Below are 25,303 nucleotides of genomic sequence, written 5' to 3'. Positions count from 1 at the left end.
GTTTATCACTTCTGTTTTTCTCATTTTAGTAGCATGCTTCTGACGGAAAATGAGATTGTTTCGATTTTATTCATGCTGATTCAGTTACCTTATCTTGTGTACATGCATGTGCGTGCTCTTATGTTTTTCCCCAATTACTTATATCCAGTGTATCGTTCGAGATGTACTTTTACCCAAGGCCTATATGAGCCTATGCACTGGAAATGGCTAAGCTGCTGATAGAGTGATATCGCGCGATGATGGCATTGAAAACATCAAAAACGTCTACATGTTGTACTTGGACAAGAAAGGTGCCGTTTTGTCCTTGTTTCTCTTGGCGATGGCAAAGTAGTAGGGGGCCTCGTGTTCGACTTGAATTTCGTTGTTGTGATGGACTGTATTTTGAAATGTTAATTAGGCTAAGCAGAAAAGACAGTGCTGAGTTGGTCGTGCAAATTTGATTGTGGGTCTTTTCTTCTCTATCTTATGAACTTCAATGTATGGAATTTGGTTTTCTGTTTTAATGGAGCAACTCTATTTTTATTACCTATTGCAGCTCTTGTATTTTATTTTATGGGTTATTCTATCTTTACTATCTCAAGTATCGTGAAATTTCAACTTTCATACCTAAATTTTTTTTCGTTTTCATACCTAAAGCTTGAATGTTGTGACACTTTTGTACTTTCGTTAGCCATTCTGTCAGGGATAGTTAATTGATGATGTGGCATGCCACAGGACGATGGTTGTACAAAAATGGTTTTTACATCTTTCATTTGAAGTAGCAACATTTGACTATAATTTTCACTAGGGGAATTTCCTCCCAAGTAAGTTTATCTTCATTGCTAGAGAGTATTTCCACCTATTTTTGTGGTTTTAGGAGTGGAATCGGGCTTACGAGTGGATTCAGACAATTACTATTCACTTGAATAATGAATTGATATGGATCGATGTTTAATATTCATAATATTTTATTTTTATTTTCATGTGTGATTCAGTTATTTATATATTTCAACCCAAAATGTACAATGTTAATAATGTGAAACATTTGCATTTCGTGAGTTGAGCCAGTTGACCAAAGCAATGTTCCGGCCTCATCCCCCTTGTGCCCAAGTTCATATCCTCCTCCCTGTAAATCAAAGCATTTGAGTTTATTTTTGTCAAAAAAACCAAAACGTGGAAAACATTTATTTTGGTGTTGGAAGTGTTCTACCAATACAACTAACTTAGGATTCAACTTATTTTGCGGAAGTTCATTTCGTCATCAATGGAATGATCAAGTTGATGGAACTTTTCTTGCTAAGCCACATGATTGCATTTTGACAAAAAAAGGAGACAAGAAAGTAGGGTTAAACTTGAAACACATCATGATCATTTGTCGAGAAAAAGTCCGTGGTATTAAATAATTTGATATATTATATCGTCAAATTGTCATTTTGAATTAACGAATAGAGAGCAATGTTTCAACGTAACTTGACAACTAACATTTTTTTATACCCTATAAGAAATTGTCTATTGCTACACAATCTAACATGTTATGTTGTCAGACTGTAAATCCAAATTATTAATTAGATGATGTCTGATTCATAGCTCGACAACATATAATATGTTATGTATCCGCAAAAAAAAAAAAACATTTTCTCTTACCAGACAATCTTGTTGTAAAATCGATGGCGGGTGCAGTGGAATAAATGAAACAAGACACAAAATTTACGAGGTTCCTCTACAGTCAGTGTGACTGGAGTACGTCCTCGGGGCAGCAGTGGTGCTTTCATTATAATTTGAAATAATAGAAGTACAAATATAACTCCTTTTATTATCTCCCCCTCATCTTCCTCTTCTTCCTCTCTTCCTCTTCTTTCTCTCTCTTCTTTCCTCTCTCTCTCTCTTCCTTTCTTCCTTTTCCTTCTTCTCTCCCGTGAACCCCTTTCTTCCTCTTCCTCTCATTCATTTTATAATCAAAGAGGACACTATTCACCTTACAAATTTTCCACAAATGAATAGTGAAAATAATGTGAATAAATAGTAACAAACTATTCATGTGGGCCATCCACATAATATTTACAACACTCCCCCTTGGATGGCCACAAATCTTCGACTGACTCGTTAAAATCTTGATCTGTTTTAAATGCTCCCCCTGATGAGTATCTCCTCCTGATTTCAAATCATTTAGGTTGATCGTTGATCGTTCTACTTTAGTCTCTTAGTAAGAAGAGTTGCTGAAAGAATTGCTTTACTTGTTGTTAACTTTCCACAGGCTTTTTCTTGAACTGGGTTGTAGGAATTTCTGCTAGACTTGCATCCAAAGATCTGAATTTACTCCTTTGATCTGGAGCAGATTTGATTCAAGTATGGTGGACACTTGATCTTGAATCGGACTTGTAATTTCTTTAAGGACCTTCGAAGCTGGATCTTGAATGAAATTGGACCATGAGGAGCTTCATGTGGCAAGTGATCTTCAGTTTTGTCAGGGATGAATCAGCACGCGTTCATTGCGCTTGTCTCCACATGCTTCAATGTATCATTTTCACTTTCCTTACTTGCTCCCCTGGATTCAGTAGTATTTTCCTTGGTTTTCCCCCATGCATGTGTGGCATCTTCTCTTGTAGGATTTGTCCCCTGATGCAGGAGTGGAATGCAAACCCTTGCATTTGAATGGTTCATCACTTCTTGGTGACTGGGGACCCCGCTCCAACAACAGTTGAAGATGACTACTCGAGAGCAATACTAGGTAAGCAATCGGGAAAGGTTCCAGGCAGTCGGTTCCTTACCGGGAGTTTGAGTGGAGGTTCCGACATATTGCTTTCTTTATCCTTGTCTTTGCAGGCAAGAACATGGACAAAGGAAATGACAGAGAGATTGCATGATATGAGATAATCTTGCTCTGGTCCCTGAAGATATGTGATAATCTTGCTCTGGTGTGACATGTTTGAAGAGGTATTCTCGGAGAGGAAGAAAACTAAGTATTTCGAGATGCTATGTTGAAGATGCATTCTCGAAGATGAGGAAGAGTTAGGTATTCTTGCAGTGTTGTAGGTCTGCCTTGTTATGAAGAACAGAGGTCGACATATATAGAGATTTCCCAATAGCAAGTGGTGGTGCTGTGCTTTTACTCTTGTCAGCAACTGTGGTGTAAATAGAACAGTAAGATTTACGCGGTTTCAACTTTGTCAGAGATCTTTGACAAAATTGCACGCGACATCTGAAAAAGTTGGGATTACGTCTGAAAAATGCCAACGAACTTTATTCAGGAAAATCTGGCTTTTGAAATTTGGAGAGCGGTGCCTCTTCGATCTTTGAACAAGTGGCTCTGCTGCCTCTTCTTTTATAGAGACATCAATTGTGTTCAAGGGTATGCTCAGAAAATTGCTGCCTGAGAAATTTCCCCCTTCTTGCATTTCTGAAATTTTATTTGACCTCTGTTTTTCCTTCATCATTTCTGAAAATGACTTGCCCATCTAACATTTGCTTAGATTTGAGTCTTAGGAGTGATACAGACGAGCAACGTCAGGATAATATATGGCGCCCGTCCTTCTTATCTTCTAATGGTCCTCTTACGGTTGGGGACTCTGTGATGAAGAATAACATAACCGCTACTGTGGTAGCTAGGAATCTTCTCACTCCAAGGGATAACAAGATCCTTTCAGAACGGTCTGAAGAGTCGGCCATTCAAGACTCTTTGGCTCTCAGTGTTCAGTGTGCTGGCTCTGTGTCCAATATGGGCCAACGCCTACTTGCTCAAACTCGCCAAGTTGAATCATTAATGGCGGAGGTGGCAAGTCTTAAACAAGAGATCAGAGGGCTCAAGCACGAGAATGGGGTGTTACACGTGCTTGCAAATAGTTACTCTACGAGCATGAAAAGAAAGCTTGTCCAACTGCAGGAATCCGAAAGTCGGATTCAAAGTGATCACCAGAGGTTCGTTGCTAGATTCCGAAAGCAACTGATGCCTTCCCCTTCTGGTGTTTTGCTAAGTACTGGGGTGCCACATGATCAATCTCCAGTGCCTCCCCCTTCTGGGGTACTTTCGAGTACTGAGGCTGCACATGAGCAACCTTTGTGAAGGCTCCATCCTGTTTGTTTGTTTTAACTCATGTGTATGTATATATCTGTAATTTCTTGGAGATATTAATAAATAAGCTTTATTTCATTCAATGTATTGTGCCAAATACAATAAAGCATATACTTCACTAAGATGTAGTACTTCTGGACCAAATATTAATTTATCTTTACCCTCACGAAGATAAATTATTATTCTTAGTGTCTTCATCATATGAGTATTCAACTCATAATCTTCAATCCATATGGTTCTTTTAATATCATAAATATCATGGATAAGATTCGTGTTGGTAGATTGTTCGATCTGCAGCTCGAGACAATAATTCTTTCAACACTTTATAATTTTTCTAGACTCTTCAGGAGTCCCAATTTAATATCATCAACTCTTCAAGAGTTATAATGTATTGTCATTGACTCTTGCAAGAGATTTTAGTATGTTGCAACAATATCATAATGATAGTACTCACTAAGGCAATTTATATCATCCATTGATATTGAGTATATAATTTATGCTTTACCCTTCGGGGGCTTACTTCAAGCAATTTGAATCCTTCAGGGATTTTCTACACTTCATGACACATTTTCCTTTGGAATTTATACAGAGCAATTTGCTCCCATGTATATTTGAGGGATTTACTTATGGAGATATGATGTGGGTGACTCACAACCCTTCATATATAATTCTCCATTTATATGAACTCGTTTACAACCTTGTGTCATATCATGTAAGTGTATTACACTGTATTACAAATGCTCATATATAACCTCATTGGTTCAACATCTTTTGGCTATTTGTATTACATTCAAATATATAGGTCCATTTTTCCACGTTCTTACAAAATTGTAATGGAATTGCCTTTCTCCATTTTGGCCAATAATTTTTCTTTTGTCGACGAACAAAAGAACGTGACTCAATATTAACACATCTCATTGATGAATTTAGTAGCTACTTGTAAAAACCAAAATTACCATTGGTTATCATCAATCTGTGATCCCATATTCTCATGTGCATGCGCATGCATAAAAGCTTTTCATTTCTTTGGATATCCATTGCCTCTTCAAGGGCATTACACTATCTCTTCCAGGATAGTCATAGTTTAGAGAATGCGGATCATAACCTCTTCTTGAGCGTTATAGAGCTTGGATTTTAATCTCCACTTCCAAGAGTTGAGTCATTTAGAACCTATACGTCAATCATGCTTCATGCATGAGACATCAATATTCCCATGTCTGTGGATTGTCATATCTGGGACGTGTATCCATGCGACGACTGTCATGCTTCTGGCATGCAACAGTTATGCTTCGGGAATGCAATAGTTCAGGAGTGCCATATTATTATTCTTTCGAATAACTGAACCTTTTGAGTCTAAAAATCTACCACGCTTCAGGCGTGCAACAGATAAATCATTTACTGTCTCATTATTTTTGTCCAACAGGGACATCAATTCTTGTAGGCACATTTGCAGTAAGTATATGTGATTTCATCACTTTCGTTGCATCATTGAATTATTCATATTTCATTTTCATATTGATTACTTCGTGAATCAAAATAAAACAAATTCTCTTCGTTCTTCTGGAACGGTCTTTTCTTATCATTCTTCTGGAATGATATTTTCTCATCGTTCTTCTGGAACAATGTTATTTTCTCCCCCTAATGACGGGAAAACTGTCTTATCAAAATCATAGTCCGCAAATCATGCGGTAGACATATCCCCAGTCAAGGGTTCCAAATATTGAATGATAGATGGTGTTCAACATCAATGCCTAATCTACGATGATGCCTCATTTCAGTACGTTGTGGCAGTCTTACAGGCACATAGATAACACAACCAAAAACTCGTAAATGTATAATGTTTGACTAGTTCCCAAACACGAGTTGTACTGAGCAATATTGATGGTTGGAAATTGGTCTCATCCGAACTTAATAATGCGTCATGTAAAATGACATGTCCCCATGTAGAAAACTGGTAATTTCGTTTTCATGAGCAGAGCGCGGGTAATCAATTTCATCCGCTTAATAAATGCTTCTGCTAAACCATTTTAAGTATGGACATAAGGAACTTCTGGTCCTTATTAAATAGTTTATGAACTGAAACTTTTATGACCTTTATTATAATTAAGTTGAGGCACTGTGGCACTTCAAACTTAAGGCACTCATCAAGGAATTTCATGTCCTGATCGTCAGGATCAAAGGACTTCCTGCCTGATCTTTTTGTATGATGGAACTTCGGGTCCAATCATTTTATATGATGAGGATCAAGAAACTGCAGGTTCTGATCTAATCAAGGAACTCTGGGTCCTTGTTATACTCATTGTAATAAAAGATAAGTACAATAAATAAATTAAAGCAATAGACGGTAATTCCAGCCATAATGAATAAACAGCATTTAAGTAAATAAAGCTTATGACAAGGGCTTTAATTCAGCACCATCAAAACTTAAAGCAATAGGCGGTAAAACCGTCCATGGTAAATAAATTGCTTTAAAGTAAATAAAGCTTGTGACAAGAGCTTTGATTCAGCACCATTCATATAAATATCAAAGCTTTAAAGCAAAGGGTAATAATTCTACCCACTATAAATAAATTGCTTTAAATAAATAGAACTTGTGACATGGGCTTTAAACCAACACCATGCACATAAATATGCCAAAACAGAAAATGCAATGATTAAGTCCTCATGTTTTGCTTTTTCATTTTCTTGGTCTGCCACTTCTTTTGTTTCATCCCTTTTATTTTTATTATTATTTCACAGTTCGAAGTCATTTTTGGTTACTCAGTAAATAATAGTAACAATAAGTTCCAATTGGGGTTCCTCCTCCGGTGAGTTTCGAAAAAGTCGAAACGGTTCCCATAAGTTTTGGAGTCAAGAGTGTCTGCAACTTATGAGAAGATCAAACCGTTAGATTTAGTTCAAAATTTAGTATGATATGGATAAGAGGATACCAAACAACTTTCGTGAAGAAACAATTTCGATTTGAGCTACCGAAATGGAGTTTTGGTACTCATAAGGTGGCTGCCCAGTTTTCTGCGGAAATTGGAAACTGGTTTGGTATTTCCGACATCTGCCACGATCGCACCGTTAACATTTTCTGAAATTTTGATATGTTGTAGATACTGAGCAGACGAACAACTTTCAAGAAGAAAGTATTTCAATCCGAGGTCCGCAAGTTGGAGTTCAGAGGCTGTTTACATGGCTGTCAAATTCTCTTACAAATTTTTAGTCTTTTACTCTTTTGCTTCTGCAAAGGATGATATACAGTCATATAACAATATATATAGTTGCTTCAAGAAAATCAATTGTACTGAGATTTGAAGATGAAATGAAAATTGTTTCTTATCTGTGAGATTCCAGCTGAAGGAGGTGAACAGGATTTGTGGCGTTGTGCTTTCCACTGACATGAGAGCTTCTCGTGCTGATAACGTGTTGTAAAATCGATGGCGGGTGCAGTGGAATAAATGAAACAAGACACAAAATTTACGAGGTTCCTCTACAGTCAGTGTGACTGGAGTACGTCCTCGGGGCAGCAGTGGTGCTTTCATTATAATTTGAAATAATAGAAGTACAAATATAACTCCTTTTATTATCTCCCCCTCATCTTCCTCTTCTTCCTCTCTTCCTCTTCTTTCTCTCTCTTCTTTCCTCTCTCTCTCTCTCTTCCTTTCTTCCTTTTCCTTCTTCTCTCCCGTGAACCCCTTTCTTCCTCTTCCTCTCATTCATTTTATAATCAAAGAGGACACTATTCACCTTACAAATTTTCCACAAATGAATAGTGAAAATAATGTGAATAAATAGTAACAAACTATTCATGTGGGCCATCCACATAATATTTACAACAAATCTAACGTTCTACGTTTTTAAGTCTATAAGATTTTAAATTATTTTCTTAAAAAAAAAGAAAAAAAAAAGCAAAACAATCCACACACTCACACGTGCGAGACAAGGCGCCAAGCCAAAAACACTAGCAACCCGCAAGGGCAAGGCCATGTCATTCTATCTTCTTCTCACAACTCACAAGCAGCAGAATTCGTTCTATCCACTTTCCATTATCCCTCCACAGTCCCAAAGCTGAAGCCTTTGAAGCTCGGCACCCATCAAATGACGGAACTGCCCCTTCTGCAAGTCCTAATTTACCAACCCAGTACCGCCCTCTATGGCTTTTCACTGCCCCTGCTCCACTGAAGCACTGGGGTCGCGGCGGCTCATGGGCGTCCCCGAATATCACGCCCGTCTTCGGCGCCACCACCACCTGCTCACGAAGCATACCCAGTTTCCCTCTTCTTCCTCTTGGCTTGTTCGCAGCTCCGTCAGCCTGAGGTTTTTGTCCCCGTACGTTTCGAATTCAAGTTTTGTTACTGTCTTCTGCTTCTAAATTTGTTTGGGTTTTATTGGTTTCGAATGAATTGCTATGTAAGCACATTGAATTGGATGTATTTGTGGCTATGGAGTGCGAAAGCTTGCGTCTTTCGGTGTTCTAGGACCAGGTTTTATTTGGGTCCTATTCGTTTTCAGCATTGCTCTACTCGCAATGTATGTCAGCATACAATTGGAAATTATAGTCAGTGTTCTATAGATAGGGAATTATGTTTAGTTTGAAGCAGATTTATTACCGCTGTGATATGTAGTTAAACACGAGCTAAATCATATTAATTCCAGTATAATTGTTCATTATCCAATGTAATGATATTCGTGTTTTTTATTAATCAAAACCTAGAAAGCATAAGGCACAGGATAAATGGAATATGAAAGATGTTTGCTTGTTTAATCTCGAGCAGTAGACATTGTTCGAATGAAAATTCCAATATTAGTAATTTAGTAGTCACTCGACCCCTATCCTTGCATGCAATGAGAACATCGTGGGATAGATGAAATGCTATATAAATACCAGTTGTAGTTGTTCCATTACCTGTATTTGTGCATTCTATGGAAACTTCAGCATTTGTGCTCAAAAGAAGATGATAAATTACATAGAAATGCTTCTAAAGATAATTTTGCTAAGTCTGATTGTCTTCCTACTTTGATATATATAATACATAATGGTATCAAAGCAGGTATACATTCCATCACATACCTCTCGGAAATGCGTTCAGATTCACTCTTTGTATGGCAAAGCATAGTTCTTTCCTGAGTTCTCCTATGATGTCCATGGAGAAAGGTAACGCAACTGTACTGTTTTTGAACATCTTTGATGCCATTTCCTTGTGTGTTAGGTTTGCATTAATTCATTTTAAGCTCATTATCGTGTTTGGTTTGAGAACTTCAACCTACACCCCACCCCCTGGCGGAAAATAAGATGCATTTTAAGTAGTATTTTGTCTACTGATAGGACTTATCATCCTCATCCATGTTCAGACAGACAACTACGAAAATGCAAAGAATTTATCAGAGAATTTCCTTTGCAATATGCTTCACTGGTCTGAGCAATAGCATTTTAATCTGAAATTTTCCTTTCCATGATGATCATTCCTAGTCTTGTTTCTACCTATAATAAGGAAATACGTAACCTTTTTTTTAACTCGAAAAAGAAACAAGGATTGTAAGAGAATGTCCCTCTTACTAGTTAGTACTAATGTAAACTTTTATGTCGTTAATGTTACACATCATCCTTTCAGTAAGTACTTTCCTATTGTTAAAAATGGCTTATGCATCTAGAACATTCTGGTTTCTCAGGAAAGTCAAGTGCTACTTCTAAAGGGATGTGCAAGATAGTCTGGACAATAGAGGCTGATCTACAAGCTGGCCAATTTCTATACATAACTGGGGATCCTACTGTTCTTGGCTGCTGGGAGCCGGAGATTGCTATACTAATGTCTCCTATGGAACATACAAACTTATGGAAGGCTGAAGTCAAGGTAATTTTGCCTAGCTACGCAAAGTAACACGTGATTATGTTGGTTTTGTGAAGCATGAAGTGATGCATGAATTATGGTATCTGTCAAATATGAGTTTTGTTTATTTGTTATAGTGACTTACACAAATGAAAGCAAACAACAAAATCCATACACATGTTTCTAATATGATAAAATAAGTAGTTGAAGATTTCCCTTTAGCATAGAAGTAACTAGAGATGTTTCTCCAGGGAAAGATGAAGAGAGACACAGAGAGCATTTTTATTGTATTATGCTGTAAGGTCCGCTTATTCACCCTTTACTTTTCGGCAGATTAATGGTGGTGTCAACTTCAAGTATAACTATTTCATAAAGACAGAAAGGTGGCCTTCGTATGACATTACCTGGAGACCTGGACCTGAATTGTCTATATCTGTACCCTTACCTGTCAAACAAAGTGGAAAAATTATAGTGCGGGATTCATGGATGAGGACCGATACCACAATGTCTCCAAATAGTTCATGGGGTTCATGGATAGAGGAGGCATATCTTCCAATACAACCATTATTCTCAGCTCCAGCTAGAGGTAAATCTCCCTTGTAATGCCATAGTATATGCAATCTCTTTCCTTGACATGTTTCTGAACACTCAAATGCTTCCAGTGGTTTGACAGATGAATATGAGATTATGAAATACCTTAAAAGTGATATGATAGAATCCAAGCCAGCCTTAAATCTTCCTATGGAGAAGCGCACGGTGTATGCTGATGGCGAACTTAACAATGGCTTAATTTCCAGTAGCGACATATTAGAGTTGAACCCATTCTTAAATGAACCAATGGAGGATAATGTGTACTCTGATTGTGACCGTATAGCAAATAGCAGTCAGAGGGGCTCAACTTCTAATAGTTTTTCAACTGAAAGACATTATCCTGTTGAGGAACCCTGGTTACTCCATTCACCTCTCTTCTGCCTTGTGTCTAAGGATAAGATGGGGTCTGATATGTCCAAAAAGAATGACAGCATAAAAGATGGTGCGGAAAATTTGGACGATCCAGAACATTTGTTGCCTGAAGAAAGGAATAACCTAATTTTGAAGGAACCTGTTTCTACCATTATACTGATTAATTCTTCTATATGTACCATGCAAAGGATAGCCCTACTAGAATATGGGAAATTGGTTGAGTTACTGCTGGAACCAGTTAAAAGTACAGTGCAGTGTGATAGCGTGTATATAGGAGTGGTTTCGAAACTTGTACCCCATATGGGTGGTGCATTTGTAAATATTGGGAGTTCTAGACCCTCTCTAATGGACATTAAACAAAACAGAGAACCATTCATATTCCCTCCATTCCGAAGGACAAAGAAAAGTGAAGCTAACAACTATATGTTGGATGAGCATGTGACTGCATATGAAAATGAACGTGTGTCACTTGATTATGAAGCGACTGATGACGTCATTGAAATCAGCTCTCAGAATGATTATGTAAAATCAATGCACAATGATGATGACGATGATGAGCATGATATTGAGGATGAATTCGATGTTTCAGATGTTAAGGAAAACATGAATGGTGGTATACTCGATTATGGTGAAGTAGAAGCTGATTTTCTAGAAGGTGAAACTAGTGCTGTACCTGTTGCCATAAATGGTTCTAGCAATTCTCAAATGTCTCATCTCCAGAATAAGAAGGATACAAATACTGTGACTAATGAGAATAAGTGGGCCCGAGTTCAGAAAGGCACTAAAGTTATTGTACAAGTTGTCAAAGAGGGGCTGGGTTCAAAAGGTCCCACACTGACTGCTTACCCAAAATTAAAAAGCAGATTCTGGGTATGTTTTGATTCAGCCTTTGCCTCCTTAAATTTTCCTTATTCTTTATTATTATGAATATATAACACCTCTGAGTCCTTTGGCTTGCAGATATTGTTAACTCGTTGTGATAGAATCGGAATCTCCAAAAAAATTGGCGGTGTTGAGCGTACACGATTAAAAGTCATAGCAAAAACCTTGCAACCTCCGGGTTTTGGTCTGACGGTAAGAACTGTTGCTGCTGGTCATTCTTTAGAGGAACTGCAAAAGGATTTGGAAGGCCTTGTTTCAACTTGGAAAAACATTACAGAACATGCAAAATCTGCAGCTCTTGCTGCAGATGAAGGTGTGGAAGGGGCCATTCCTGTCATTCTGCATCGGGCAATGGGTCAGACGCTCTCAGTTGTCCAGGATTATTTTAATGAGACGGTGAGTTTATATCATTTATATCAAAGTTATTCTGTCTATTGTTTTTCATTTTCCGCTATTTTGTTCACATCAAATTTTACAAAAATCTTGCAGTCTTATCCCTTTCTTGTGGCTGCTTCAGGTTGAAAAAATGGTGGTTGACTCTCCCAGGACATATCATGAGGTATGGCCTAATCATATAGGAATATTTTAGTAGATTAGAAACTCTCATAAATTTTTTAGAATGAGACAAATGTGTGTGGTGTAGTTGGATCGTAATTGATGCATGGGGTCATAATTACTTATAGTGAGAGGGGAAAATTGAAATTACTGTATCTCCTATATAGGAGAAACTGAGAACACAGTATTGGAAAAGCATTGTATGGTTCCAGACTTCAACTAGTCTACAGTTGACTGCTTCTATATCTTTCATGATCTATCTTTCTCTAACTGCAACAGTGTAATCACTAGTTTTTTACAAAAGTTATTATTTTGCTATGAAATACTAAGGTCAGTTATTTCTATGCTTTCCAGGTTAGCAATTACCTTCAGGAGATTGCCCCTGATCTCTGTGATCGAGTAGAGTTGTACAACAAAAGAGTTCCTCTTTTTGATGAATTTAACATAGAAGAAGAGATCAACAACATGCTCAGTAAAAGGTGAGGGGCAGGGAATATTGCTTATGCTCTCAGTTATCACATTTTCTAACACTGGTGATGCTTATCGACCCATTTGTTAATGTTTGTTCCATGATTTCTTCACTTCATTGACCCTTTATCTTTGTTTTTCCTTTTGTTGCTGTGAGGGTGCGGAGAGAAGAGTTAGCTGAGTATTTTTGTTGATGTTTACATCTCTTGCCTTACAGGGTTCCACTGGCTAATGGAGGTTCTTTAGTGATAGAGCAAACTGAGGCATTAGTCTCTATCGATGTGAATGGAGGACATGGGATGTTTGGTCATGGAAATTCACAGGAGAAAGCTATTTTAGAAGTCAACCTTGCAGCTGCTAAACAGGTATGCTACATGTGAATTATAATCACCATTTCTGGACGTTGTTTGCCTTGCACGGATTGGCAACTTGTATATTTCTTGCTAGGCAACAGCATACTCAGCTGTGACTTGTAAGATGGCAACAAAGCATATTACCATGTTTATGCAACTAATACTTGATTGCCTTCCGAAAGATGCTTTATTTATTTTCTTTTCAAAGCTTTAAGATAGATGTATTTTTCCATCTGATTCTTTAAGCTCTGTGGTACTTGTTTGACAGAGAATAATGTGTTTCAGATTGCAAGGGAGTTACGACTGAGAGATATTGGTGGCATAATCGTGGTAGATTTCATTGACATGGCTGATGAGTGTAAGTCGAAGTCTCCCTCTCTTGTGGGTTTGTGGACGTGCTATTGACATATTTAGGCATGACCACAACTGGTTTGGTTCTTAGGATAGATAGAAAGTCACTGAACTTCATGTTTTTATGGGAAAAAGGAGGCAATTTAATTAAAATACATAAAACATAAAAAGTTTCTGAATTCTTTATCATTTTATCTTGAGGAAGTTATATTTGTTTATGATTCCTCTTTCGCACTGCCTTATTTTCAGCAAACAAGAGATTGGTGTATGAAGAAGTTAAGAAGGCTGTGGAGAGAGACAGATCGATGGTTAAAGTCTCTGAACTGTCTAGGCATGGACTTATGGAAATAACAAGAAAGCGAGTACGTTGCATTATTGCAAATCACAATTTTCTCCTTGCTTTTAATTCAGTAAAATTTTAAAGAGAGTAATTTTGACGAAGATTTGCAATTGAGCACCATCCCAACTATTCGAGGTTGGCTAGATGGTTGCTTGAAATTACAAATGTACGTATAGATTATTAAACATTTAGAAATTTAGGTCAAGAGGGCAACATGAAAATCTTCTCAAGATTTATATATTAACTGGCAAATCTTCGCACAATGCTTGATGAGCTCAGTCAAAGGTTAATTGTTTTATCTGATGAATGATTATCATGTTGACAGGTACGACCTAGTGTGACATTTATGATTAGTGAACCGTGTGCTTGCTGTCATGCCACTGGGAGAGTAGAAGCATTAGAGACCTCCTTCTCCAAAATTGAACAAGAAATTTCTCGATTACTTGTAAGTGAAGTTTCAGACTACTATACGTTCCTTTTACTATAATTGGCGGAAAATTATTTCTTTCTAGAATTGAAATCCTGCTAGCAGGCTTTACAGCCATTTTAACATGTACCATATAATTTTAGTTCATTCAACTGTTAAATGTGCCTTTCGAACAGAAAAGTTAATACTTCTTGAACTTCTATCAGGCAATGATGGAAGAGAGGCCGGACCCGGGGAACCCCAAATCCTGGCCGAAGTATATTCTGAGAGTTGACCATCACATGTGTGAGTACCTAACCTCTGGGAAAAGGACAAGACTTGCATTCTTGAGCAGTTCCCTCAAAGTCTGGATTCTGCTAAAGGTATGTAAAGCCGACGGGTATTCCTGATCCCAAATCTTCAGTTTCTGTTCAAGATTGAGGATGGTATGAATGACCTGTATGGTATGTGAAATGCATAAGCAAATAATGGTTTAAATTGAAACTTTAGCTGCTAGGAGAAACCTTAGATTTATCGGTTCCATTAGTAAACAAACACGACCTCAACTTTCTTGCCCGTACTTTGTAACTGACATGCTTTTCCATGATTTGTATTGAAATTTACTGATTGTCAGAGGCCTAAACCCCTTTCAGGTTGCTAGAGGTTTCACTAGAGGTGCATTTGAGCTGAAACCATTTGTGGATGAAAAGGGACACAAAGATCCTCCACCAGTAACGATTTCAATGTTACAATCTTCGGAAGGCAGAGCTAACAATTCTGGCAGAAAGGTGACCTTGTTTCCGGTCAAAAAGTGGAAGACCGGGCGAAAATGAGACTTGCCAGATTGACGTGTATTTGTTCTGTATACAGACTCAATTTTCTATTTGATTCTTTCAAATGTTGACTATATAAGAGGAGGATGTAGAGAAAGGAGAAAAGAGAGGATTAGATGGCATTTTGTTGATAATAGCACGTTGTAGTAATGCTTGGTCAACTAGTTTTGTTATCAGCAACTATTTATTTTCTTAATAATACCTAGTAGCATTTTCAGAAGCAGTCGTATGTTGTCACCTTATGTTTTTTGTTGGTTGTTCGAAAGGATGGTTGGTTCTGTTCTAAAAAGGTAGCGACTTTCACACTCTTCATTTTGGCCTTTTTGCACTTCTATCATTTTGGCCTTTTTGCAATTCTCCCGTTTTTATAGCACGAAAACAAGAGCGATGAGAATGTATAAAATGGAGTGTGAAAATCGCTACCCTGCTGAAAATGGAAAGTTTTGGTTAGTAAGATTTTTTTATCCTAGTACTATAAGGACTAATTAGGGATGATGATATTGATTGTCCGGCGGGTTGGCGCTCACTAATGAACATTACCAATTTAAAATGGGCGGTGCCATCCATACACCGGTTTTTACTTCTCACACTTTTTTAATTATTAGGCATCGGATCGAAAGAATTGAAAAAGATTAAAGGACATAAATTAACAAGGAGTGCCTCGAATGTAAAATAATGTATGGATAGCACCAACCTTTGAAATCTTCAATCATTTGATTAACTAATTTTTTTTTCCTTTGATTTTAAAATCTAATGACCATAAAGTTAAGAGTGCAAAAAGTGAAAGTAAAATAATATTAACAGAAAAACTAGCAACTTGGTACTTACCTTCTCTGCTAAATGTCCTCCCTCAAGGTAAAAGATCGAAGAGGATGGAGAGTTGGCATGTGACCAAACAAATGATAAAGAGGAAGCCTTCAGTACTCCAATTTCTATTGATGTCGGGAATCGTTGTTAGCACTCCAAACTAGTTATTTTGCATTCCATTTTTTATTTTATTTCATAACTTTTTCTGGAGTGCGATTAACGACTTCCTAATTGGAAACAAATTAAAAATCTTGAACCAAAATAAAAGAAAAAGTTCAACTATTTATCGAATAAAAAAAATTCTGGAGCAACAACACACCAGAAGATCACATGATTCAATACATAAGACATTGACATCAAACAAAACCGAAGTTCAAGTGCACACTTATGAAATTCGAAGTGATGGATATTGATAGTGCCTTTTCTACAAGTACAAACTCATGACAAAAGCTACTTAATTCTAAAACTATCAGTTTAGGCTTACAAATTCTCAAATGCAGACAGAAAATAGCTAAACAGTACACGTGGATATCGGCAATGTAGCAAATGGCGAAGTCTGAAAATTAATTTGCGGGGATCAGCTGGTCGCGGTGCTGCAACTGTTGATACCATCCTTGCAGTCTTTGGTGAGATCGTTGAAAGTTTCTATCTGCTTTTTCCCTCTCAAGAATACTTCTGTATCAACCGAGACCTTCATGTAACCGTCAAATTCAACAGGAACTCCATTGTTGAGCTTAGTGGTATCAAAGTACCACTCGCTGCTTTCATCCCAAAGATCCTTGTACTCGTCGAGGAAACGAGTGGTATACTTGTCTTTCAAAGGATCAAAGAAAGATGTATCTGGCTCGTTTGTTGCAATGTAGAGGTTCCTTCCGTCTTCAATTTTGTTTGGTAGGGTTGAGAGAAGTGCACTAGGTGAAGTATCTGCATCAAGGTTAGGCCAAAGCTCCTTGTTCTGTGCTTTCTCCCCTCTCTCAATGTGCACAGAGTCATAATCCCAGTTCAACTTTGATGCGATTGCAGACACTATATCCATCAACCTTCTCGATTTCCACACCAAATGCCATGGTCGTTGTACTACGGACTCTGTCTCCCCTTCACACACCCTATACCAATAATTGTCTGGCTCCACAGATCCAAACTTTCTCATAATCAAAGTATCCTTGACATCATTAAGTTTCATAGGTGTGACCCTATAATCCTCTACAAGATGCATACCCAAACCGTCTTTCTTCTGCCATTTTTCCCAGTCTGTCCAAAACTGCTTTGCATCTAATACAGATGCAGACTCTCTTAAATGCTCAAAGTCAAAGTAAAACCTGAAATCCTTCCCTTCCTCATCTTGATTTGACGAAGTGTAAATCGAAGACAGACAAAGAGTCAATTCCATGACCAAAGTTCGGTTCAGGTACTGAGCTTCACCTAAAGCACAGAGGAAACTCCACAAGTAATGGTTCATGCTCTTGCACCTATCTCCACCACCACTATAAATTAAGTACTTCCCATGACTGAATGAACCTTCAGACTCAACCACAGGTAGGGTATCATTCACAACCTCCCCAACAACTGGCAAGGAATTCACCTCTGTCTTCCCTTGCTTATCAAACCCGGCCTCTGTCTTCCCTTGCTTATCAAACCCGGCCTTCTTCTTCCTCTTCCTGGCATTTACTCCAGTATGGTACTCTCCAATATCACCCACACTAAGAGTACAATTCTCAGACTTCAAAATGCTAAATCTCCGATAGTCCTTGTAAAAAGAAGCAGTCTTCCCTTCCTTAGGCCTAAACCGCCATGCCATATCACAACTGTTACCATCCGAACCCTGCACTGGTTTCCCAAACCGGTAAAAATGAATATCCTTAAACTTCTCTATGGTGGCCCTCATCATCAAATGGAACACTTCCGGGTCCCTGCAATCAATGGGACCCTCACAACTAGCAGATTCTGCTTCAGAATTCTGAGTGATCGAGTTATCGCCCTCGCTCAAGTTAACAACATCAGTCATACTGATAAAGTTGCCAATCTCTGTTTGATTGGGAGCCAAGAAATTCTCACCAGTCTTGACCACGGTGTCATCGGATTTGAAAGTGGCATTGGATTTGGATGTGAGGAATGTAGTGATCTTTGTCGACGGGTGAAACAACGGGTCTTCAGGTTCATAGGTGGCGGCAATGATAGTAAAGATCAACACTCCCAGCACAAAAAACGTAAAGCAAAGGTTCCCAATCAAGGCAAGGGCACTGGGACCCAAATTCTCAGGCCTAAACCCTCCAGCTCTAGCAAATGGAGACCGACCCATCATTTTCCGGAACCAGAAGCTTCTTCCACAACCACCCAAAACAACAATCTACCACAAAACACAACTACCCAGATCACCAAACCACACAAAAACGAAGCTTCAGTTAAAAAAAAAAAAAGGAGAAACAAACTATATGGGAATGGAAAAAGATAAGATTTTGTTCGATTTAGGTTGTTTATATTCAGATCCTTGAACAAATTCCAAGTGGGGTTACGGAGATCTACGAATTGATGCAATGTACGAAGCCAAAAGATTAGCAGATGCGCAAAGATTTTTACCTTCTTCCACCGGTTCTCACACGGAGAGATGAAGCTAGAACCGTCGGGAAAGCTTCATTTCGTCACCATTGCTCTATCGACTTGGCTTCTCCAGTGCGACTGTGAAGTGCGGGCAGCTGCTGGATTTTCTCCCTCAAATTCTCTGACCTTTCAGCGAGGAGGGCGATTGTGATGATTATAAAACTATATCACCCAGTGCAAGACTGAGCAGGGGGTGTACTGCGCTTATCTGTTAGGATGGTTCCACGTGGAAGGAGTTGACTGGTACCCGGGCGTAATTAATCCAGGTTTAATTAGTCCGGTGTCTGTTACGGGAAGGCGATGACTGGTTCGGCGTAGTGCGCACCCGGGACCGGGAGTAACTAATCCAGGCTTAATTAGTCCGGTGTTTATTAGGGAAGCGTCTACTTCACAGTTGAACAACTACAGACACAGCGACCGTGTTAAATATGTAATTTTAAATAATTAATTAATGGCTTTCACTATCAGTATTAGCAAAAACTAATAAGGTGACAGTGAAAGTAATTAATTAATTAACTTAACTTAACTACTGATGTATTTTAAGCTCCAACATATCAACTCTTTTAATGAAACTGGATCCCCTCCTGAGCATGGGGACCGGAGCCTATTGAGCAATCCATCTAAACCTTTGAAATTTGATCCAACGGCTGTAATTATTATAACTTTAGAGAGGTCTCTATTTGTAGTCGTTAGATCAAATTTTTAAGGGCCCAGATAGGTTGCTCAGCAGGCTTCGGTCCCCATGCTCTGGAGGGGATCCTGTTCCCCTTTTAATTACTGAGTCAACAATTTTTTTACCTAAAAATGATGTGACATTGTAAGGGTTAGTGAAAATGTTGGAGGTCTGTTAAATTTGGGATGGATCTTAGGTTGGTGCCTTTGCTGTTTAAGGGGGCGGTGGATAAGGCTTTATGTGGTACCATATAGAAGACTGTCCTTCAGTTTAAAGTACAGGACGGAATGGATCCCAGGCTCCCAGCCTTGCCACATGAGCCAAGAGAATGAGAGAAGACTTTTATGCAACGCGAATGTTATTGCAGCAGTAGTTTAAGTTAATTACATTTTTATGTGAGAAAGTTAAAATGCATGATAGTGCGTGATTGACTTAAGATAACGTCACAATGTCATGTTTGAACTACATAAATCAAATTGAACTATATAACTTAATCATAGATATGAAAATGTAACGAAGTTGTAACTAGAATCACAACAAATATACTAACTTTGTTTTTTCGAAGATAGGCTTGTAGAAACACGTCCCCGCACCTTTGCAGTAGTTCTTGAACGTAGGATACAACTATTACGTTCCCACACCTATGCGGTAGTTCTTAAACACTTATCGTGCAGGATACAACTATCTAATCTAAGTTCTTTCACTCGAACTTGGATTATTGGCAAATTGAGGCATGTTTCTCAATGAAAGAAATAGAAGGAAAACATTGCAAATTAATTGATTATGTTTTTTATACTACAGCCATATTTGGCATCAATAGTTATGACTGATTGAATTCACTTTTATTCTTTAAAAAAAAAGTTGACTATTTCTGGTAAATAGTCTTATCGTTTCGAAAAAACTTAAACATAGAAAACAAAAACAAAACTTATGTACCCAAATCCATTGCCCTCAATGGCCATGGCCCATTTCTTTTCAATCACTTGTATAAAGATGGATTTACTCAAGTGTTTGGTCGATATGGGACAATTGTGCCTCACAAGATCCAGCATGTCATTACCATTACATGGGGAATGTTATTGTGTCGGTCTCTCGAACGGGTCACATTATCATGTGAGAAAGTTAAAACACATAATAGTACATAATTGGCTTGAGATAACACTATCATTGGATAATGTTACTGGGGGCAATCTCCTGAGTGAATCACACATTTTCATGTGAGAAAGTTAAAACATATGACAATGCGTGATTGATTTAAGATAACGTCACATGAACATCCCATTATATGAGAAATGTCATTGCAGCGCTATCTTAAGTCAATTGCATTGTCAAAGTTAAAATGCCTAGTGCATGATTGACCTAGGTTTAGGATAACGGCACAGTAACGTTCTCGTCAAAAGCAAATTTTCGAACAGGTCAAACTTTGGGGTTGCTTTGAATACAAGCGATCTTCAATTATATAGTTTTCTCATTTTATCGAAAGGGATGGATTTGGAGGGAACGTCGAATACAAAATCTCCGGTACAAGGGTATATGTGTGAATTTGTTTTCACTTGTGGTCAGAAGAAATGTGCAGTAACATATCAAAGAGTGACTTTTATATATATACATGAACAAAGTTTGAGATATACAATGGACTCACAATTCACCCCTACTCCAATCCAACATTTCAACTCCAGTGATTTCTAACACATCCTGGAGGGTGAATTAGCAGGGTGCAGAGTTTTAACTGCCCAATCAAATACATAGATTCAGATTAAAACTCTTTTAACCGAGTGATTTGCGAAACTCCTACCGCCAAACAAAATTATTACGTAGACTGAGTATCCGAAGGTGTACAAGATGCAGCTCTCTGCTGGATTCGGTCCATGCTATGCTCCATGCTTCTTTTAACCATGTCTTCCAGTAACCTTTTTGCAGTTTCAGCTGCTTTGTCTGCTCCATCGACCCTAGTGGCAATGTCGTATACAATTCTCTCCAGAACGGAGGAGGCCAATTGCTTTTGCTGGGGAGAATCTCTAAGCAAGTCTAGCAGCGTACGAGCTCTCTCCCGAGCTTCAGCTGTGCCATCTACTGTCAGTCGAAGAAGACCTGGGACTGCACCTTCATTAAGAATGAGTTCCCTGTATTTGTCGCGGCAGCTCTGACACATGGAGAGCAATGCTCCAACCGCGTGTTGTGTGCTGATTAGGGATCCATCTTCAACAGTCTCTACTAAGGTTAATATCCCACCTTCTGAGTTTGAGATTGCAGTACGCCCTTCTTCAGAGTTGGATAGGATCTCGAGAAGGGCAGTAGTCTTTTCAGCAAACTTGGAGTACTTTTTGCATTCTTTGAGAAGGTTAATGAGAGGACGAACAGCTGTAGCATCCAGAATAGCAGTTGAGTTCTCTTTGCAGGTAGAGAGATTGTGTAAGGCGGTCACGGCATCAACTTTTCCTTGAACACTTCCGGAGCTCAGGATCTCAACCAGGAGAGGTGCAGCTCCAGAATCTGCAATGATTGGCTTGTTCAGTGCAGCAGCTGAGAGTGTTAAGATTGCTGCAGTTGCTAAATCCCTTAAACTACCATTTTGGAACTTGAGGAGCTCAACAAGCGGGGGGACAGCTCCTGCCATCACAATCTTGACCTTATTCCTAATTAGCATCAAACAAGGACCAATGAGACATACTGACAACATCTCCAATATTATACAAGTAAAAGCCATAACCTAAAACAAGGGTAATGGCCAAAGAGCAAACAATTGCAGACTAGGGACCACTTTAAATTCACATATAAGTGAATTCACATGATTACAGTTAAGGAGAATCCCCACAGACAAAAGAAAACAAGTAGAGGACACCATTTTCTGGCATCATAATGCCTGTGAAGCATTATGAGAGAGATAATATTTTACCTTTGGGAATAAAGTTCGCTCTATTAACTACCACATAAGTTTTCATTGCCACGTATATGAAGGAAAACAAACAAGGTCAAAACTGAACCCACGGCCTCACACCCTTCAATCAGATATGATATCCAAACAAAGCCATTTGATTGGTCAAGCCTTGGGCATTCCATCTCATTTACAACAAGGGTTTCAAAATCCAGTTGGATCCTCCAGTGTATCAGTACAAGGAGATCAAAACTTGTCAAAAAAAGTTATTCCTCAAGTAGTTTGACATGCTCAAGCTATGTTCTTTCTCTCCATTCCCCCCCCCCCCCCTAACAACCACCTTGAGGCAGAAATTTCCGTAAATTGAACGGAGAGGAACCTAATTCTTCCCGAAATCAACAACCGTTCTTAGTAGCAACTCTTTGGCCCAACCCCAACTTCCTCAGTAACCAAACAACGGAAAAATTCACTATCATCTAGTTCTTCTGCATCTCACCCTCCCTCAGCTGGTAAATAACGAAGTGATCAAATCCACACAATTATGGACAAATACGATTCATACTCACTAATCTCAATCAAGAAATCACCAACAAACTTATCAATTTTTTTTTTTTTTATAATCACCTCATCAAAATCCATTTAATTGCTATAAATGTGAGCAATTATTTTCATTTTTGCAATCAAAATCCAAAAAAACACATAAAACCCATATCATATCAACTAATTTCCTCTCTAATCACAAAACAATCACAGAACACATAAAGTTTCAATCTTTCCCGAAATTAACACAAAGCAAACAAAACCCACAGCCAAAATTAGCAATTCCTAATCCTTAAAATCTCATCAGTCAGTAAACACAGAGAAATTCAAAAACAGAGCAGCGAAAAGTACCGTTCGTTTCGGACGGCGAGGTTGAGGAGGGCGAGGAGGGAAACTTGGCGCGCATCCGGATTAGGAGAGCAGAGCATCAACACCAGCGGCGGAATCACGCCCGCCGCGCCCAGCTTCGAGCGAGTCTTGGAAGACGAGGACGAGGACGAAGATGAAGACTTTCTGACCAAGTTTCTGATATCTCTGGCGGCTTCAATCTTGGATTCGAGATCGCCATGGATGAGCTTTGAGGAGATTTCGAGTATAAGGGTTTGTTTCCTTTGGTTCCATGTCTCTGCCTCCTCCACCTTCTCTGCCAATTCTTCTTCTTCTTCCACTCCCACTGAGCTTTGCTCCTCCTCCCCCATCTCTCTCCTCTCTCTCTCTCTCTCTCTCTCTCTCTCTCTACAGCACACGAGTTTCTGTTTCTGTTATTGAGGAGTTTTCTTTTTCTTTTTCTTTTTATCTTTTCTTTTTTTTTGGGTGAAGAATCTTTTCGGTTTTTTCTTTTTTTTTTTTTAATTTCTCTTTTCCAATAAAAATGCATTAATATATGAAATTCCTAAACAAAAGGGGTTATTTTTCAAAAACGGAAAACAATACGGGTCAAATTTAATATGATATACACCAAAGTTGGAATACGGTATTATAAATGTTATAAAAGATATGTTAACGTTCACACTGTGTGACAGAATATTGATAACGGTAACTTCTGAAAACATATTGACCTGAGTTGATAATGTGTGTTTAAACGTGAAGTGAAGGCAAATTCGTAACAAACCTATCATTCTTCTCGAGTAGCTCCTGTACAATATGAATTAGCATCGTATTTTCCATTCCCATGTCAAATAATATGTCAAAGTAGAGTTAGCGACCCCAACAAATGCATATGTGGAAACTCAAACTCAAGTTAGGAATTCTAAACATTCGCTCCTTACTAGACTAATCCTACACTTAAAAGAAGATTACAATAAAAACAAAAAATGATCACAAACAATATCTGAAGATTCCTCAAACCAAAGAGAGATCGTATTGACAATAAGTAAATTCATATTAATACAAAAGTAAGGTGATTTGTTTCTTAAAAAAGAAAGTAAATTGATTTATTAAAATGATAGGCATAGTGGTCTACAAAATATTCTTGTGGTCGGAAGAACACACAGGGGGAAGACAAAAAGGCGAGCAAGGACAACCACTAACCGTCCAAATTACACCCACCAATACAATTACCTACGATTCTTTGCTTATATTTTAAAACTTACAAAACAAAACATTTCTATTTCCCCTCCTTTTTCTAAACAATTTATTTGGAATATTTCCTTTGTCCCCTTTTCATATAAAAGTATCACTTTTTCACAAAATCATAAAAAATGAGACTGACAAAATAAAATAAAAAATTAAGACCGACCATAACGATCTGCCACGCTAGGACCATATTGGTGGTGCTATCTAAATATTCATTCTTGCGTTTTATACATTTTTCTTAACTTTCGACCGTCAGATTGAATGAATCGAATGAAATCAATGTACAAAATTAATAAGTGTGTAAGAGCTGAAAAGGAATGTATGAAAATTACTATTTTTTTCTTATTTACAGTAAACCAATGCAATTAGCGAATCGTTTTAAGTGGTTTGGATCCACTCGTTAAATTTAGGGTTTAGAATTCTTCAACGCACCTTCAATAGTTATATTCAATAATATATATATCATACTTAGACGTAAGTTCGATTCTTTCCAACGAAACGAATGAACTTTTAGTTTGAGTCATGTAAAAAATGGGACTTATGCAAAAGACATAAGGAATTAGTACAATCTATGTGTTATGCCACATATGGCATTGTTGGATGCTCAAATGATTCGTTCTTGTTAAAGAGGACCAAAACAAAATGGCAAGCAAACGTTTTTATTTTAAATTTTATTATTGGGGAAGGGGTTCGAAACTAGTACAACAATCTAAGGAGAGGGAGAGTTTCAAATCCGAGACGTGTGGGCGGAAACTCAGTACTCTATCCACTTGAACTTTTGAAAAATCTATGTTGTCATATACTCTGGTGTTCTATGTTATTAGAAATTATAATATATTCAGATCATACTAATTGTTTTTATGTTGGATACATATGTTCTCAACAAACATCATATAATTCAAATAAATTCACATAAAATGCACTAGAAAAGATTCAAACGACTCCAAACTCAAATTAGAAAGCCCACGAAAACAGGATTTTTTTTTTTTTTTAAATTTATCAATTATCGTCCATGAGTTTTGAACTAATACTTAATTAGACTAAACGGCCAGGGCCGAAAACTTATCGATAACCTGTTCTATAATTGAATAAACAAAAACAAGGTTATATGATTATGATCAAACCGTCTATGGTGAAAGGGAACGTTAACATCACTCATATTTCTTCACATGATCATTCCCACGAGTTTCTGTGATCGTTGTAAGCGACGGCTGCCATGTCAT

General features: G+C 38.0%; 4 protein-coding genes across 32 annotated transcripts in view; 2 read left to right on the top strand and 2 right to left on the bottom strand.

Moving 5' to 3' along the window:
* The window catches only part of LOC126634329 (F-box/kelch-repeat protein At3g06240-like), a 56,496-nt gene extending 55,967 nt beyond the window's left edge, over positions 1 to 529 (top strand). For all 27 annotated transcript variants that reach the window (XM_050304848.1, XM_050304840.1, XM_050304837.1 and 24 more), the window contains one exon: positions 149 to 529. In XM_050304848.1, the coding sequence (XP_050160805.1) occupies positions 149 to 188 (40 nt within the window). In that variant the 3' untranslated portion in view covers positions 189 to 529. The remainder of the gene's footprint in view (positions 1 to 148) is intronic.
* A 7,487-nt stretch (positions 530 to 8,016) lies between these two features.
* Positions 8,017 to 15,235, top strand: LOC126634319 (ribonuclease E/G-like protein, chloroplastic). Of its 2 annotated transcripts, XM_050304810.1 has the most exons (14): positions 8,019 to 8,362; positions 9,085 to 9,188; positions 9,704 to 9,885; positions 10,195 to 10,447; positions 10,535 to 11,694; positions 11,785 to 12,102; positions 12,224 to 12,265; positions 12,616 to 12,740; positions 12,947 to 13,094; positions 13,368 to 13,440; positions 13,683 to 13,795; positions 14,099 to 14,218; positions 14,407 to 14,562; positions 14,833 to 15,235. In XM_050304810.1, the coding sequence occupies exons 1-14, from the start codon at positions 8,187 to 8,189 to the stop codon at positions 15,010 to 15,012; spliced, it is 3,150 nt and encodes a 1,049-aa protein (XP_050160767.1). In that variant the 5' UTR covers positions 8,019 to 8,186; the 3' UTR covers positions 15,013 to 15,235. The 2 variants fall into 2 exon arrangements, 1 of the variants encoding a protein (XP_050160767.1); XR_007627291.1 differs by lacking the exons at positions 14,099 to 14,218; positions 14,407 to 14,562; positions 14,833 to 15,235 and having other exon boundaries at positions 8,017 to 8,362; positions 13,351 to 13,440.
* Positions 15,236 to 16,081: 846 nt separating this feature from the next.
* LOC126634325 (uncharacterized) lies at positions 16,082 to 18,721 on the bottom strand. 2 transcript variants are annotated; one of them, XM_050304818.1, is made up of 2 exons: positions 18,397 to 18,721; positions 16,082 to 18,182 (listed from the first exon to the last, which is right to left on the bottom strand). In XM_050304818.1, the coding sequence occupies exon 2, from the start codon at positions 18,119 to 18,121 to the stop codon at positions 16,397 to 16,399; it is 1,725 nt and encodes a 574-aa protein (XP_050160775.1). In that variant the 5' UTR covers positions 18,122 to 18,182; positions 18,397 to 18,721; the 3' UTR covers positions 16,082 to 16,396. The 2 variants fall into 2 exon arrangements, with proteins under 2 accessions (XP_050160775.1, XP_050160774.1); XM_050304817.1 differs by having other exon boundaries at positions 16,082 to 18,166.
* Positions 18,722 to 20,666: 1,945 nt separating this feature from the next.
* On the bottom strand, positions 20,667 to 23,261 carry LOC126634337 (U-box domain-containing protein 3-like). Its single transcript, XM_050304854.1, has 2 exons — positions 22,857 to 23,261; positions 20,667 to 21,726 (listed from the first exon to the last, which is right to left on the bottom strand). Exons 1-2 carry the CDS (start codon positions 23,201 to 23,203, stop codon positions 20,901 to 20,903), a joined length of 1,173 nt encoding a protein of 390 aa, XP_050160811.1. The 5' UTR covers positions 23,204 to 23,261; the 3' UTR covers positions 20,667 to 20,900.
* Between the last annotated feature and the right edge of the window lie 2,042 nt (positions 23,262 to 25,303).

This window comes from Malus sylvestris, chromosome 9 (genome assembly GCF_916048215.2).
Source record: "Malus sylvestris chromosome 9, drMalSylv7.2, whole genome shotgun sequence".
Classification (NCBI taxonomy): domain Eukaryota; kingdom Viridiplantae; phylum Streptophyta; class Magnoliopsida; order Rosales; family Rosaceae; genus Malus; species Malus sylvestris.
This window is presented reverse-complemented; position numbering and strand designations above follow the sequence as displayed.